The sequence below is a fragment of the Equus caballus genome, chromosome 14, assembly GCF_041296265.1.
Source record: "Equus caballus isolate H_3958 breed thoroughbred chromosome 14, TB-T2T, whole genome shotgun sequence".
NCBI classification, from domain to species: domain Eukaryota; kingdom Metazoa; phylum Chordata; class Mammalia; order Perissodactyla; family Equidae; genus Equus; species Equus caballus.
Window position 1 is genome coordinate 19,130,090 of NC_091697.1, and position 16,914 is coordinate 19,147,003.

Here is a 16,914-nt window from a genome sequence, read left to right on the forward strand (position 1 = left end):
GAAACAACTGTTTTTAGGCCATGGACAAATGACAGTGACAGATACAGACCCCCGGAGGCAGGGCCAGGTCAGAGCACAGAGCACGGAGCAGCCCAGGGGTCTGAGTGAACCGAAGCGAGAGAGATCAGGGTTTGCGGAGGCCGAGTCGGCAAACAGCTGTGGCCCACAGAAGAGAAGAAAGCCGCCGAGAGTGAACACGAAGTTTAAAACTTCCGCACAAGGAACATCCCTGGCCCAGAAGACTGCACTGTTCTGCCAAACGTTTAATGAAGAAATAACACCAATTCTACACACATTTTCTCAGAAAACAGAAAAGGGGGAACTTCCAAATTCATTTTATGACACTAACATTACTCTGATACCAAAAACAAAGATATTACGAGGACACAAAATTACAGACTAATAGCCCTCAAGTACTGATGCAAAAATTCTTAACAAAATGTTAGCAAATTAAATCCAGCAATATTTAAAAAGGATAACAAATCAAGACTAAGTTGGGTTTATTACAGGAATGCAAATTTGATTTGATATCTTAAAACCAATCAATGTAATTCACTATGTCAACCATTGCATCATCTTAAGGATTCAGAAAAGCATTTGGCAAATATTTAATACCCATCCACGACAAAACTCTCATCAAACCAGGAAAAGGTGTAAACTTTCTCACCTAATAAAGGGCATCTACAAAAAAGCCTACTCCCGACATCACACCAATGGTGGAAGGCTGGATGCTCTCCCCTAAGATGGGGAGCAAGCAGGGCGGCCCCTCACAGCTGCTACCCAGCACTTTGCTGGAGGCCTAAGCAGCACAGCAGGAAACACCTGGGCCCCACACACACCACTGTGGGAAGGCAAAGTGGAAGGGTCACTGAGAAAACAGTTTCACAGTTTATTACAAAGTTAAACACACATTTAGTTTACACCCAGCAATCCTACTTCTAGACATCTGCCTTGGTGAAAACATATGTCCACAAAAAGCATATGAACTAAAAATCATGCCCACACTTGTACCAGAATGTTCACAGCAGCTTTAGCCAAAACCTGAAAACCCCAATGTTCATTAATGATGAACGCATGAACAAACAGTGGGAAGGTCATAGAAGAGAATGCTACTCAGCAATGGTAAGGAACTACTGACACACGAAACAGCAAGGATGAGCCTCAAAGATAATGTGCCGAGTGAAAGAAGTCAGATACGAGAGCACATCCTGTACACTCCCCCTCCTATGAACGCCCGGGAAGGTAAACAGCGACATCGGCAGAGCAGTGGGCTGGGGAGGGGGAAGGGACTGACGGCAAAGGGGTAAGAGGGAACTTTCAGGGATGACAAAAATGTTATTTTTCTTGATTTCGTGATGGTTACACAACTGTATAAATTTGTCAAGACTGATCAAATATTACACTTAAAATTGGTGAATTTTATTGCATTTTTAATCAGCTAAAACATCGAAAATAATTTAAAAATATTTTTAAAGCTCAATAAAAGAACTGGAAGATAAACTTGAAGAAACTTGTCAAAAACTACAACAAAAAGGCACAAAGATGGAAATTTTAACACAAAGATAAAATTAGAAGATCGGTCCAGGAGGTATCAAGCACTCCATGAAGAGTGAACTGAAGTGGAAATCAAACAACGCTAGACGAAAATGTCCTAGAACCAAAGGGCAGGGATTGCAGATGGAAAGGCCCACCAAATACCCAAGCACAGGCTCACCGGGTCTCAGCGATACAGATACAGAACCACCCAGGCAACACTCCAAGAAACCTCAGCACACGGGAGTAAACGAGGAGATCCTGCAAGCTTTCCGAGAGAAAGATACTTCCCAAGTGGTGAAGAAGTGGAATGATTTTGGATTTCTCAACAGCAGACTGAGGTCGAGAAAACAATGGAGCAAAGTCTTCAAAACTCCGAAGGAAAAAGATTTCCAGTGCCGAATTCTATTTAGTCAAACTATCCAGAAAGTATCAAGCAGAAAAAAGACATTCAGAGACATATTAGGTTGCAAAAAACTTATTCCCATGCATCCTTTCTTAGGAAGCTACTGGAAGATGTGTGCCACTCAAAGAAGAAAGTCAACCAAGAAAGAAGATGCCATGGGCTACGCAGCCTGGGAGAGAGGGGACTCGCAGGAGGATGACAGCTGGGCACCAAGCATTCCAGCATGGAGCAGGTCAGATGGTCCAGAAGAGGCTTTTCCAGGAAAATGGAACGGTCAGCATGACTAACGAATCACCCGAAAGGCCTGAGATGCAGCCAGCCAGAGAAGGGCTGAGCTTAAACCAGTGACCAATAGAAATGAAGCTAAGAAGCAATGAACTCTGGGAATAGATTGCTGAGGAAAGCAAAAGTTGTCATAATTTACTATGGATCAGTTGTGAATAGTGTTTGAGAATGTAAAACACTGATTATTGCTCCGACTAAAGTTACACTCCCACTCTACAAGCGAGGGCAGGGAATGGAAACAGCGATAAGCATGAGGAGTTGGGGAGGTGAGCTGAGTCCTCACGTTTTATAGAAGGAATTCATAAAAAATGTCTAAAACTGCAAAGTCAAGAGGTAGCAACACAAACATGCTACTTGGAAACACAGAACCAAATATACCAAATAATCAGATAAAAGAAGAGAAAGTGGTTACTTCTAAAGAAGGGAGAATGGGGAAAAGGGGGACGGGGGCCACTGTTTTTCATAGTAAACACTGTAGTTCCATTAAACTAAATGCATGTATTACTTTGATAAAATTTAATACTGAACATAAAGAAAAAGAATAAACTCCAAAAAAGTTGAAGGAAAGAAATAACAAAGAGCAAAAATTAATGAAATAGATTAAGACAAAAAAGAAAGGATCAGCAAAGCCAAACATTTATTCATTTAAAAGTCTATTAAATGGGCCAGCCCGGAGGCGCAGAGGTTAAGTGCACACGTTATGCTTCAGTGGCCCAGGGTTCACTGTTTGGATCCCTGGTGCGGACATGGCACTGCTTGGCAAGCCATGCTGTGGTAGGTGTCCCACATATAAAGTGGAGGGAGATGGGCACGGATGTTAGCTCAGGGCCAGTCTTCCTCAGCAAAAAGAGGAGGACTGGCAGCAGATGTTAGCTTGGGGTTAATCTCCCTCAAAAAAAAAAAAAAGGGAAAAGTCTACTGAAAAAGCAAAACTCTGATGAGACTTATAAAAAAAAAAAAGATAAAAGTAAATACTACTAGAAAGTCATGCTTTCATTCAACAAATACATACTGGACCCTGGTGTGCTGAGGATCCAAGAGCAAACCACACCGAGTCCTTCCCTCCTGGATTAAGGGTAGAAAGGCTGATTTACACAGGACACAGAAAGCACAAAAATGCTTTCTGATCGGGGCTGGCCCCGTGGCCGAGTGGTTAAGCTCGCACGCTCCGTTGCGGGCGGCTCAGTGTTTCGTTGGTTTGAATCCTGGGCGTGGACATGGCACTGCTCATCAAACCATGCTGAGGCAGCATTCCACATACCACAACTAGAAGGACCCACAACGAAGAATATACAACTATGTATCAGGGAGCTTTGGGGAGAAAAAGGAAAAAATAAAATCTTAAAAAAAAAAAAAAAAAAGCTTTCTGATCATAAAGACAAACACAGGGGGCCAGCCCCGTGGCCGAGCAGTTAAGTCTGTGCGCTCCGCTGCAGCGGCCCAGGGTTTCACTGTTTTCGATCCTGGGCGCGGACATGGCACTGCTCATCAGGCCACGCTGAGGTGGCATCCCACATGCCACAATTAGAAGGACGAGCAACTAAGATATACAACTATGTACCAGGGGGATTTGGGGAGATAAAGCAGGAAAAAAAAAAGACAAAGACATATATTTTACTTCATTAATTAAGAACTTCTGTTAGTAAAGAAACAGAAAAGATAAGCTATAGACTGACATACATATTAACTGATAAAGTATTAGACTCCTGTATATATATAGAACTCCTTTACAAATAAATAAGAAAAAGATAAACTGTAATAGAAAAATGGACAAAGAATATGAATATGTAAGTCATAGAACACAAATAATCAACATACGAAGAGATGTTCAAGTTCATTAGTAAATAAGGAAATGCAAATTAAAACCGTGAGATACCACTTCTCAGGAATGGGCTAATTTTTTTTGTTTTTTAGGAAGATTAGCCCTGAGGTAAGATCTGCCACCAATCCTCCTCTTTTTGCTGAGGAAGACTGGCGCTGAGCTACCATCTGTGCCCATCTTCCTCTACTTTATATGTGGGACACTGCCACAGCATGGATTGTTGGGTCTGCACCCAGGATCCGAACCCACGAACCTGGGGCTGCCAAAGCAGAGCAGGTGAACTTAACCACTACACCACCGGGCCAGCCCCAGGGCTAATTTTTAAAAGTCTGACAGTTCAAAATTTTGGCAAGAATGTAAAGTAACAGGAACGTGCATCAATTACGAGTATAATTTGGAACAACTAATTTAATCAGCGATCTGAGGAAATCTAGGAGAGCTGAAGAAGCACATACTCTTAAATGCGGTATTTCTACACCCAAGAACGCACCTACGAGAAACTCGCAAATGAGGCCTGTGTGGATAAGGAAATATTACTGAACCATGACCACCTGGTTTTTCATGTCATTACCCACACCTGACTACGAAATGCCTCTAGGCATAAAAGTCCTCATTTACCTTCATATTTCCCCCACCAAGCGCAACAAAGAATTCGTGTTAATGATGAACCAAGGGAAGAATGAACGACGTTAGGCTGCCAGAGTGGTAGGACAGTAGGTGAATTTCTTTCAATTCCCGCCTTTTTTTTGTTATAGCACTGCTTGTGTAATACAGAGTGAAATATTAAAAATGCCTTAGTTTGGTTACAATAGAAATTCAGAATCGTATTGGGGTAAGCTAAAAGATTTTTTTTTGATAATTGAGTTTTGGAGTTCAGATATTTAAACTCCCTAACAGATTGGGTCCTAGACATTGAAGGTACAGTCACGTGCCACATAATGGCAATTTGGTCAAGGACAGATTGTATATATGACAGTGGTCCCATAAGATTAGTATCTATAGCCTAGGTGTGTGGTAGGCTGTCCCATCTAGGTTTGTGTGAGTACATTCTATGATGTTCGCACAATGATGAAATCGCCTAACCACATATTTCTTGGAATGTGTCCCCGCCATTACACAAAGTATGACTGTATATAGTTATTTACTGTAGTGTATAAATTCCTGCCCACTTCACTGGGCTACCTTGAAAAATCACTAATAAAAGGTTTTAAAAAATATTTTAGAGTCTACAAAATGCTAGCTGAAGGTGAAGTGTTGTCATGTCTCACACAAAGCAACGTGCTCTCCAGAACACTGAGGCACCTCCTCCTGCTCTTACGCTACCAGATCCAGTGGGCTCCTCAAGACAAGTATCAGCCACTACACCATCATGTTCTCTGTAGCCCCAGGCAATAAGTCCATGTCGCTTACGAGGTGCCAAGCATTGTGCTGGGTGTGAGCAATACAGCAAAATGTACCACGACCCTGGCCGCACTCCCACAGTGCTTACAGCCCAAGGGGATGCCAGCCCAAGGTGGAGAATAGTGAAATGCTGGCTGAGTGTACATACACATGGACAAACAAATATGAAGGTGGCTGAAGAAATGTGCAATGTTCAGCTGGAGGAGCTGCCTCAGTAGGCATATGGTGACTGGCCTTTAGGACCAGAAGCAGCCCTGCTGTGTGTGCCCACGGGGATTCCTCCGCACTGGAGCAGTGCGAGCAGAGACTGCACTGTCACATGCTGAACAGGACGACAGGACACACAAGCACCGGGGGGAAATGCCCAGACTACATGTCAGGACTTTTCCAAATCAGAGTATTAACCTATGCCCAATAAGGAGAGAAGAAAAATCATGCAGAGGAGGGTCCAGGGAGGGACAAACTGCCACATAAAAGGAGTGCCACATGCACACAGGGACAAATGGGGCAACACGGTATTGAGGTGAACACGGGAAAAGATACTCCTTCTCACTCCACAAGCCTAGCGCACTTGCCGAGTTCCTCCCGATGCCTCCCGGACGCAGGGTTCTTACCAAGACAGAGGCATCTCGAGGCGTCCTCTGGCATCCAAACTCCCCCTTTTCCCAGCTGTGAAAGCATATCTGGTTCAGGTCCTAAGAGTCCTGTTTTTAAAGGAAAAAAATGGACCATATCTGTTCACACCAGAGAGAAAATCAGTGCAAGGATGAGATCTGGTCCTCTAAACTTCCTGGAAAAGGTGACATAACAGGAAGGCCCAGGGTAGAGACGAGTTCCCAGGAGGCAAAGATGGCTCAGGCCTGACACAAGCAATCTGTTCCCATGTCTTTCTCCCCGCCAGAAGGGAGGAGGATTCGACCCCTAGTCCCCTGTGAGGCATCTGCACTGAGACTCCAAGAGTCACCAAGGATAGGCAGGCAGTGGCCCTGAAGACGACATCCTCGGTCAGCCCACTCCAGCCCAACCTTTCACATGTAACCAGTTGAAGGGTCCCAGAGCAACGTCCAGATGTGAAGATCAGCCTTCAGAGGCTGCCCCTTACCCAGCGAGACCAGGGTGCTGTAGTTCTCCAGCATCACCTCCCTGTGCAGGGCCCTCTGAGCAGGGCTCAGCTGCGCCCACTCGTCCCAGGTGAAGAGCACGGCCACATCCTTGAAGGTCACCGATTCCTGTAACAGGAAACCCGCCCCTGTTCACCAGCGGCTACCCTTCACGGGGCTCTCTGGGAATGCTGGGACCCTGGGCCCCGGGGGCCACTTGAGATCTGCAGGACGTTAGCATAGGGGGCCTGGCGTTCTGTGACAAGGCAAGCACTTCCTCAGGGTCTCCTAGGGGCCGAGGTTTTATTAGACCTTGTTCTCCACCTTGAAGAAACATATGTCATGGAGAAAACATGTTTCCTCAGCACTGGGACTTCATACCTGCTGTTCATTTTGACAAAACGTTTTCTCCCATCTCCCTCAATGTGCCCAGCCCTGCCTCCACCCCCACCCCTATGACCAAACCCTCCGCAGGTCTCGGCTTAGACATTACTTTCTCAGCACGGCCTTCCTCGACTGCTCCCATCACCTGTGCAGGTCCATCAACGCTCGGTCCCACTTGATGTGAGCTTTCCGTTCCCTTGGACTGTGAACTCCAGGAAGCTGTGACTGTCTCCACATCTCCCTTCTCCCCAGCATGTCTTCCAGAACATGGCGTGTGCACCTAGCACCTATTATTTGTTGCTCAGCAACTCCTGCTTCTTTCAGTTGCTCACCTGCTCACCCCCAACACACATACACGGTTCCCATGGAAACAGTCGTTCTGGGCAATGTGACCTTGCCTCTCTCTCTGATCACAACTAGCGCCGTCCTTGGAAACTAATGCCTGAGAGGCCAAGGGAGCTGCTGTGCACTGAGAAAGAAGAGTTAAGCAGAAGCCCAGAGAAGAAAGCCAAGGGTCCAAGAGAAAGGACTTTTAGGTTATTCTAGACTCCATTTCCATAGCCAAAATCCAATTGCATCTTTGCCTTTGGAAAAATACGTGGGAGATATACCAGTACCCTTCCAAGAAAAGCCTACTTTTGCTTAAGACAGTCTGAGCTGGGTTTCTATCACCTGCACCCAGAGCCTTGCACAAAGTAGGCAACCAAGAAACACTTACTGGATTCAACCCATGAACCAGTTTGCCAGGGACCACTGTCCACCTTTGTATCACCTGCACGGATCACAGCACCCGGCACGTTTTACATCCCTGAAAGAGGTCTGCTGAATGGCAACCAAATCAAGGCAGCCTGTAAACAGGAGATAAATGTGTGACACCAACGAGTTTGAGGAAAAGGCTAGGGCACGGAAATTTCACAGTGGACTGGCATCGTGCGGACAGGGTTCACAGAAAAAGTGGTGCCTAGGATGAGTCCTAAAGAACAAGTCAGAAACCAGGAGGAGGAGGGTGAGCAGCCAGTGAGCTGCCACTGGGTTGAACACAGCACCCTCAACTGGCTGCTCACCCCTTCCAACGATTTCTGCCACAGATTCCTGTCCTGGACAGGCTTAAATGTGAAGGAATTAGATAATTTTACCAAATTCATCAGAATTCATACATTCAAATGCTATCTCCTTCAAAGTGGAGTCCACACTCTTACTCTAAACAGGCTGGCGCTCAAAGCTTTTTAGTAATTTACTGAAATTGAAAACAAACCATTTGAACGATTTCATTGGTACCTAAAATTCCTCTGGAGTAAAAAGCCAAATGTCATTTTAAAAAAGAGTGCAGTCAACCCCACCTCCCCAAGAAAGTGTCAGAATTCCTCTCTTCTCTCAACTCCTATGTCAGGCACTGCCTTTACTGCTTTACAACCCTAATCTTACTTGCCAGTGGAAAGAGTACAGGTTTCCATTTTGGACCAACGTGGGCTCCAGTTCCTGTTGTGTCACTGACAATACCTTTAGCAGGATACTTAGCTCCAACATCCACTGGGACAAGCTCAATATGGTGGGGGGCGGGGAGCAACTGGGTCAGCCTCTGAGCGAGACTGGATTGGGAGAAAAGCTCCTGGTCAGGGAAAGAAACATGCTCACACTCTTCAAACCTCCAGATTCAAATCTTCTCAGGCAATCTGGAGGGACCCCATAGCAAATCCCCTCTCACCTGGGCCATGGTTGGCAGGCGGCTGACTGCCATTCCTTCTTCTCTGATGAGCCCGTTTAAGGACAAGGAGAGCAGGGCTCCTCAGGCTGGAAACTTTGAGGAGAGGACTGGATCAAAAGATAGTACACAGCAGTCCAGAGCAATGCTGTGAGCATTCATATCCTGGGAGGCGTCCAATATCCCAAGCAGTGAATTCTTCGTCCCTCTTTGCTCCCAATTCTCTCTTTCTTCGGAGGGTATTTCTGCTCACCTCCACTGTAAAGGGACTCACTCACTATGCTACTACTTTCCCCCCACATCTTTCCCCTAGCATCGGAGACAAATCCTCCTTTTCTATCTTAAATACATTGACTTCTCCTGGCCAAAGCCACCCTCCAGCCCCAGTTCTCATGCTTTCTACCCACCTTCTGGCCTTCGCCCTTAAGTTATGCTGAGAGGTCTCAAGAGAAGTGTGTCTCCTGCCTGGACAGCTGCCTAATCCTGGGAGGGCAGGGGAGGGGAGGAAGTGGGGAAGGAGGGTCGTCTTCTTTCTCAAAAAGGAAGCTAGGAAGGCTGGATCTTCATTGCCCACCTCTCTCAGGCCAAGCCCTTGTCTGGCCTCAGGCCTCTCCCCCTCTGGGGCCCAGTTTGGATGACCTAGAGTCAAAGGTGGGCGAGAAGCAGTGTATTTGTTGAGGGGGTGGGGGGCTAGCAATCTAATCCACGCAACCTCCCGTCCTGCCCTCTGCCAGGTCCCCGGGGAGCGGCTGCACAGGCTACCCAGCGCTGCCCCGGCCCGCGAGTCCCGCATACAGGGCTCCGAATCCTACCGGGGCATGTATTCCCGGAGCATAAACGGGCTACCCGTCGTCGGCTCCAAGACACACGCCAGAGGCCCTGACCGCATCCTCCTCCACATGCACTCGCAGGTTCGTACTCTAAAACCCGAGAGCCCACACCTGGCCGTCCTCCCTCCTTCTCTTTGGAAGCAAACCTCAGCCATACATCCCGGGAAGTTTGGGGCATCAGATCAGCGTCCTCCAGAACGGACCACAACCCAGACCTGCTCGGCTTTCCCTTTTCCCTGTCCCCGGGCCCGACCACTGCACCGCCGCTCCCGCTCTCCCATGCGGCTGTGGCCACCGTGCCTGGTCACCACTGAGTTGCCCTTCGAGGAACCTGTGCAGGCGGCAAAAGACCGCAACCGCCACATCGCAGGCAGAACACAATGAACTGGAGTCTGCAGCCGGGGTCTGAACTGCGCTTGCGCGTTGCCCTGGGAACCGCAGAGCTGAATCCCCACAAGTCCGAGGGGGGCAGCACTTCTACTTCCCAGACTCCTGTTTCCAGAAGGCGAATTGGCCACGAGCTCCTGCACCAGCGCCGGGCCGAGAACAACATTGCGCGCCTGCGCAGATAAGGCCCTGCCCTTCAGCCCCCTACCCCAGGTCTAGTGGTTTTCGGGGCTGAAACTACGTTTCCCAGAGGCCTCGGCGGGGGTCGCCGTTCCTCCTGCCGATGACTCCCTGCGCGCTAACCCGCATGTGCCGATTTGGTTCCGTTCTGGTGAGAGTTGGAATCGCTGTGTGCCTTGAAAAAATGCCCAAGGACATAGAGACTAGAGAAAAGTTGAGCACGGGAATGGGAGAGGTTATTCCGGGGAAGCAGCGCCTGAGCCGCTGACGAGAGCGGGTCGGGGAAGGCCCCCGAGGACGGAGTAGGAGGCCACAAGCCGACAAGGCCGCTTCCTCACAGAGGACCGCGCCTCGGCCCCGCGGGCGCAAACGATACCGCGCAGGGGAGGGTCGGCCGGGGGGCGCGGCGGGGCCGGCGGGGGCGGGGGGCTGAGCGCGCGCCTCTCGGCGCCTTCCCGGGCGGAGGAGCTCGGATGCCCAGGGGCCCCCTCTTCCCCTACTGCGGGGCAGGAGGAGGTGGTCCTCCGTTTGCGGACAGTCTTCTGCAGGTCGGGCAAGGGTGAAGCGATAGATAGAAACAGGCGACGGGAGCTACTCGTTGCCTTTGAACACCCGTTTTCATGGAGCTCAGGAAGGAGCGATGAGAGGGTTTTAACTTTGTCAGTGGTGGAAAAATAGCCAAGAAAAGTGCCTGAGGCTTGTCAGGTCACTGTTGGTCGCCTCTTAGGAAGCAGTGTCAGTGGCCCTGCCTGACACTAGGGCATCTTGTTTGCGTTTCATTGAAAATTTTATCCTGTAGACACTTGGGAGCATCATGTGTCAGGCTCTGTTCTGGGGGCTGGAGAAATAGCAGAGAAAACCCGGCACTTGTGCAGGTTTAATTCCACTCGGGGAGGTGGTCAATAAGAAACAGAAAATATGTATCAGGTAGTGCTGACACAGTGAAGCTGTGTCAAGGTTTAGAGGATGGGGCTGGGAAGTTCTCTTTCAGGAGGTAACATCTGAGCAGAGATTTGAAGACAGTGGGGGAAGCCATGTGAACATCTAGGAAGAGCCTCTAAAGGGAAGGGGACAGAAATGCTGTCCAGAGATAGACGTGTGCCTGGCGAGTTCGAGGCTCAGCAAGGCCAGTATGAGTGGAGATGGCATGGGGAACAAGGCAGTGGGAGATGAGGTAGGAAGGTAACTAGGGGCCTTGAAGGCCATCATAGAAACTTGGGGTTTACTCTGTGTGTGATGGGAAGCTGTTGAAGGGGTTTGAGCAAGAGCCACATGGCTGAGCACATCCTGACAGAGTCACTGGTCAGCTGTGGAGACAGATGCTGGCTGGGCTACAAGGGATCCAGGAAAGCCAGTTAGGAGGCTACTACGGCCACCCAGGCAAGGGACAGCCTGCCACAATTATACAAGCTTTCTACAAGGCATCTGCTTTGAGAACCTAGTGATTCTAAGATAATTAAGGGTTCTGGATGGCATGCTAAGTTTTGATATTCCATTTTCAGGTATATGAGGGTGATAATGTAACATTTACTGACCACTACCTAGATATCTACTGGGCACTTTTATAAGCACTTTACATTAGTATTGAACATAATCCAAAGCTATGAGGTTTGCACTATTAACAAATAAGAAAGCTGAGGCCCTGATATGTTAAGTGCCTTGCCTAAGGCCTCATGTCTAGTAAGCAGAACCAGGAGTCCTGCCCCTGCCGGTAGAGGAGCAGCCCAAAAGTTGTTCCCTCCTTCCTGCCCAGGACGCCTGGGAACTGACATACAAGGGCTGAAGGCTTCCAAAGCGCCTGGAAAAAGTAGTTAAACCTTCATTTATCTGACCCATTTCTTCTGGTGCAACCTCTAAGATTAATATTTTACCAATTCTGAGTTATTGCATCCATCTTAGGCTTCAATACACTTCATTCTTCCTCCCCCTCTTGTCCTGTGCCTTCCTTTTGAGCCTTTATTTTGCTGCTGTCTTTACCATTTTCATCTATGGTCTACCAATCTCTCTGTCCCCTTTCCTCTTCCCTTCCATTTGTATCTTTTGAGATCAGGTGCGAAACAAGAAAAAGAAATAAGGGAAAGGAAGAAACTGGGTGTAAGGGGACACATTATTAAAAACCTAAGTTTCTGAGGATACAATTAATTCAGTGTTTCATTCCCCTTTGTCCTTGCCTGTTCTAACTCCAAGAGGTAGACCTTAAAGGTCCCCTTGCCCAAAGAGATTGAACTGCTCAAGGTCCAAACACTCCGGGTCCATAGGGAACCTCCCCACTGCCACCCACAACATCTTCTGCACCCATCGTTGATTCCCATCTCGCCCAGTGGAAAGTTTCCTTCCTCCTAGTGAAATAGATTCCTATGGCCTCCTCCTGTGCCCCAGATCTTATTTTCCCACTTTGAGCTGCCCATCCCTTCCTTGTTGCACCTTCAGACTCTCTTACGCCTCTTCTTTTCAGTGATAAACATGCTCAATTCTTCTACCTTAAATCACACACACACTGGCGGATTGTTGGTTGGCTACATCAGCCCCATTCTCGAACCCTCCTTTTCTTTGCTTACCTCTACCATAGAGGCTAGAAGAGCTAAACACTTACGTTCCCAGCCCCTTTTGCTACCAGCCTCTAGGTAACACAGCTGTGGTCAATGAGATGGAAGGAGAAGTCTGCTGAGGGGCTTCTGGGAAAGCTTTTCTGATAAAAGGCAGATGTTGCAGGTGCTAGCCACCCACTTTCTTCCTGCCTTGAATGCAGATACTTTCTGGAGCTGTGGCAGCCATCACATGACCACGATGGAAAGCAAGGCACTAAACTATTTGGTCTCTGAACCAATGCCAACCACCGCCAGTTTTGTTATGCGAGAAAAATAAATCCCTATTTGCTTGTAAGCCATTGTTAACTGGGCTTCCTATTATTTGTAGCCCAAAGCTCTTCTAATCTCTAGACCCTCTCTCAACCCCAATCTCCCTCCAGTTATCTTTCTAAATTTCTTCTTTCTCAGTCAAGCTACTAAGTCCTTTTCAACCTTGAACTCACTCTGTGGCCCACTAAAATTTACAGAGGGTATCAATAACCCAAACCAAAGGCTGTATTTCTGTTTTTACCTTACTTTAACCCTCTAGGATTTGAAAACAGTAACCATTCCTATCCCTACGCTAAAATTCTCCTTTTAGTTGTGTGCCACCCCCTTCTCCTGATTTTTCTCTCCTTTGGCTGTTGTTTCCTCTCAGCTTCTAGGGCCTCCACTTCCTCCACTTGCCTGGTCAATGACAGTCCTCCCAGGGGCCCTTTATCACTGCCCTTCTACTTAGTCTACTGCTCGTCAGGAGACTTCGCTAGGATATCCATAACTCAGCAAAATGCCCCCAAAATGAACTCATCATTGCTCCACCCAACTGGTCAACTTCACGTGTTTTTAATTAGGGCACCCCCTTTCCCCTCAAATAAGAAATTCAGGTGCCCATATTTAATCAGTTACCACCTTATGTAGATTCTGCCTCATTATTGCTTGAATTCTTCCTTTCCTCTCCCATCCTACTGCCAATTTCTTAGGTTAGCCCTTGGAAAACAAAGAATACATCGTATTCATTTTGATTTTCTAATCATGTCTAGTGCATATTTAGCACTTATTAAATGTGAAATAAACGAAATTGTCTTTCCTATCATAACTATAGATCTACAAGATCTCCCTATGATTGTCTGAATATGTTCTGAGTTGCAGAGATTTTGTTCCTAGTTCAAATTTTCACATCTGTTAGCGTTCAGCCTCACTCTTCTCCTTTCCACTTCAAGAGTTTGATACAGAGATAAGTATTTTGAATCCTGTGTACTTAAAGACTACATTTAATTTATACTGTTTTCTAAATAATTAGCTTATTTAAACAGTTTAATGACTATATTAATTGAGAACTCAGAACACCATGCTATTGCATTAAGATATGTACAATTGTTCCATCACCTGGTAGCAACCAGCCTATATTTAGGGGAGAAAATAACAATGCAGGGGGAGGGGGAGGGACGGGGGGATAATAGGATTTGGCAGAGGTAGAGAATTTTGTCTCAGAACATCCAGGGAAACCAGACTGTGGAACAGGAGCATCTAGATAATGTATATAACATGGTAAAAGATCAAAGATCTCCTAGCATTCATTACATTTATAGGTCTGTAGCATGTTACAGCTAAAATGGATCCTGGAGACCTTCTAAGTCTCAAATCTCTCATTTACCAGAAAAGAAAACTGTGACCTGGTGAAAGGTGACTTGTGCAAGTGAGTGGCAGGTCAGGACTACGTACCAGGTCTTTGGGCTGTCCAGCTGAGCACCCTCACATGCTGTCCAGTGTGAAGTCTCTGACATCCAAAGGAGAATCTGCAGCATGCTACAACGGAGCTTATCTTCAGTGCGAATCCTCCTCGTTTAGAACATTAGCTACTTAAACTTTCTGATATAAAGTGAGTTTCACTTTCAGAATCAAGATTTCTCCACTTTGATATGGTTTCTCTGTGATGGTCTGTAGTATCTGGAAGGTATACTTGAACTGAAAGATTTCTACACCATTACATTTAGTAGGTTTCTGCATTACATGATTTATCTGATTATCACTGAAGAGTTAATCATGGGTCCAATGAAAACTTTCCTCACGTATGAGTTCTCTGATGTCGTGTAAGGTTTGTACTCCGACTGAAGGCTTTTCCACATTCATTACACTGATAGGGTTTCTCTCCTGTATGAGTTCTCTGATGCACTATAAGAGATGAATTCTTAATGAAGGCTTTTCCACATCGATCACATTCATAGGGTTTCTCACCAGTATGAATTCTTTGATGCTCAATAAGGTATGCGCTCTGGCTGAAGGCCTTTCCACATTCATTGCATTCATAAGGTTTCTCTCCAGTATGAATAACCTGATGTACAGTAAGGGATGATCGCCCAGTGAAATGTTTTCCACATACCATACACTCATATGGTTTCTCTCCAGTATGGATCCTCCGATGTTGAGTAAGAGATGAATTCTTACTGAAAGCTTTCCCACACTGATTACATTCAAAAGGTTTTACCCCAGAATGAAGTCTCTGATGTTCTATTAAATATGTACTTTGGCTAAAGGATTTTCCACATTTGTTACATCTGTACGGCTTTTCTCCAGTGTGATTTCGCTGATGCAGGGTAAGAGTTGAGCTCTTACTAAAGGCTTTTCCACATTCACCACACTCATAGGGTTTTTCTCCAGTGTGACTTCTCTGATGGACAATAAGATGCATACTCTGACTGAAGGCTTTTCCACATTCATTACATTCATAGGGTTTTTCTCCTGTGTGAGTTCTTTGATGCACTGTGAGATTCATGCTTTGGGTAAAAGCTTTCCCACATTCATTACATTTGTAGGGTTTCTCTCCAGTATGAATCCTTTCATGTTGAATAAGGGATGAATTCTTGCGGAAAGATTTTCCACATTCTTTACACTGATAGGGTTTCTCTCCAGTATGAGTTCTTTGATGAACAGTTAGGTTCATGCTCTGACTGAAGGTTTTCCCACATTCATTACATCTGTAGGGTTTCTCTCCAGTGTGAATTCTTTGGTGTACAGTAAGGGAGGAGCGTTCAATGAAGTGCTTCCCACATATATCACACTTATAGGGTTTCTCCCCAGTATGAATCCTCTGGTGCTTAAGAAGGGATGAGCTCTGACTGAAGGTTTTTCCACATTGATTACATTCATAGATTTTCTTTCCTACAAACATTCTTTGAGTTTTAATTAATTCAGAATTTTGTTTAGTGTCTTTTCCATATGAATTCTGATTATGGGGCCTTTCTCCCCTAGGAATACTTTGTTGTGTATCAAGGACTGAACCCTGACTGGAATATCTTTCAAATTCATTACCTCTACAGACCCTCCTCTCAGTGGGGGTTTCCTTATGGGGAACTGCCACTTGGCCCAGATGTCTATCCTGGTTTTTCTGTTGCCCCTCTAACCAATTATCAGGTTCCCAGGTTTCCCCTAAGGAAGAATGCCAGAGACCTTCCCTTTCCATTATTACCCATAGGATAAATCTTCAGTAACGCTGGCTCTGCAGTTGACTCTCTGGTTTCAAGTGTTGTCTCCCAGTCTGAAAAAAATAAACAATTCAAATGCACATTGGTTTCTGAGCTGGGAGACTGAAAACTGAAAAGGTGGGAATTAGAGAATAAAACTGAGAATAACCATAGGGACATTTGAGAGCTTTCAAAGATGTTCCTACAATTAGGAATAGAACTGGAAGGGAGGGAAACTGAGCTGGGACAAAAGAACAGTGAACCAGTTATAAATAATACGGGAACCAGACACAGGGTAAGCAGAACAGTGAGCCTCTGGAGGAGGGACAGACACTGAAGTCACTGACCGCGGGACAAGACTAAAGAACGAAGATGGCACTAGGGCAAATACTCATAAGCTGGGTTGGCAGAGGCAGATCCGGAGGCCCTGGCACTCGCCATCACCCCTCCTACGCTGCTGCCTGTAATCCTGACACTAACTCTTCGTAAAACATCCCAGTGTGACACAGTGAAAGGACTGTGGACCCTGGAGTCAGACAAATGGGTTCAAACCCTGGCTGTGTTCACAACTTATATCTGCACTAGTTACTTGTTTCTCTAGTTTTGAGTTTTCGGATATAAAATGAGGATAAAGATAATCTGATAAGGATTAAGTAAGATAATGTATTAAATGAGATAATTTTCACTAGTTACTTGTTTCACACTTACATCTTCACTAGTTTCTTGTTTCTCTGGGTCTGAGTTTTCAGATATAAAATAAGGATAAAAATAATCTGATAAGGATTAAGTAAGACAATGTATATAAACTACCCTTCAGGAACATACTTGTCTGGATCATAAAATGCCAGAACATACT

At 46.2% G+C, this 16,914-nt stretch overlaps 1 protein-coding gene and 1 long non-coding RNA gene across 31 annotated transcripts in view; one reads left to right on the forward strand and one right to left on the reverse strand.

Moving 5' to 3' along the window:
* The window catches only part of ZNF454 (zinc finger protein 454), a 103,714-nt gene that overhangs the window by 13,245 nt on the left and 73,555 nt on the right, over positions 1 to 16,914 (reverse strand). For 12 of the 30 annotated variants that reach the window (XM_070233747.1, XM_070233751.1, XM_070233745.1 and 9 more), the window contains one exon: positions 13,928 to 16,132. In XM_070233747.1, the coding sequence (XP_070089848.1) occupies positions 14,663 to 16,057 (1,395 nt within the window). In that variant the 5' untranslated portion in view covers positions 16,058 to 16,132 and the 3' untranslated portion in view covers positions 13,928 to 14,662. Of the gene's footprint in view, positions 1 to 6,061; positions 6,152 to 6,549; positions 6,677 to 7,076; positions 7,203 to 7,649; positions 7,780 to 8,636; positions 8,744 to 9,040; positions 9,971 to 13,424; positions 13,585 to 13,927; positions 16,133 to 16,914 lie in introns of those variants that run through there. The other 18 variants (XM_070233736.1, XM_070233731.1, XM_070233735.1 and 15 more) reach the window with 11 other exon arrangements.
* LOC138917432 (uncharacterized) lies at positions 9,886 to 14,669 on the forward strand. Its single transcript, XR_011425413.1, has 2 exons — positions 9,886 to 10,181; positions 14,255 to 14,669. It is a non-coding gene; the product is annotated as an uncharacterized lncRNA (long non-coding RNA).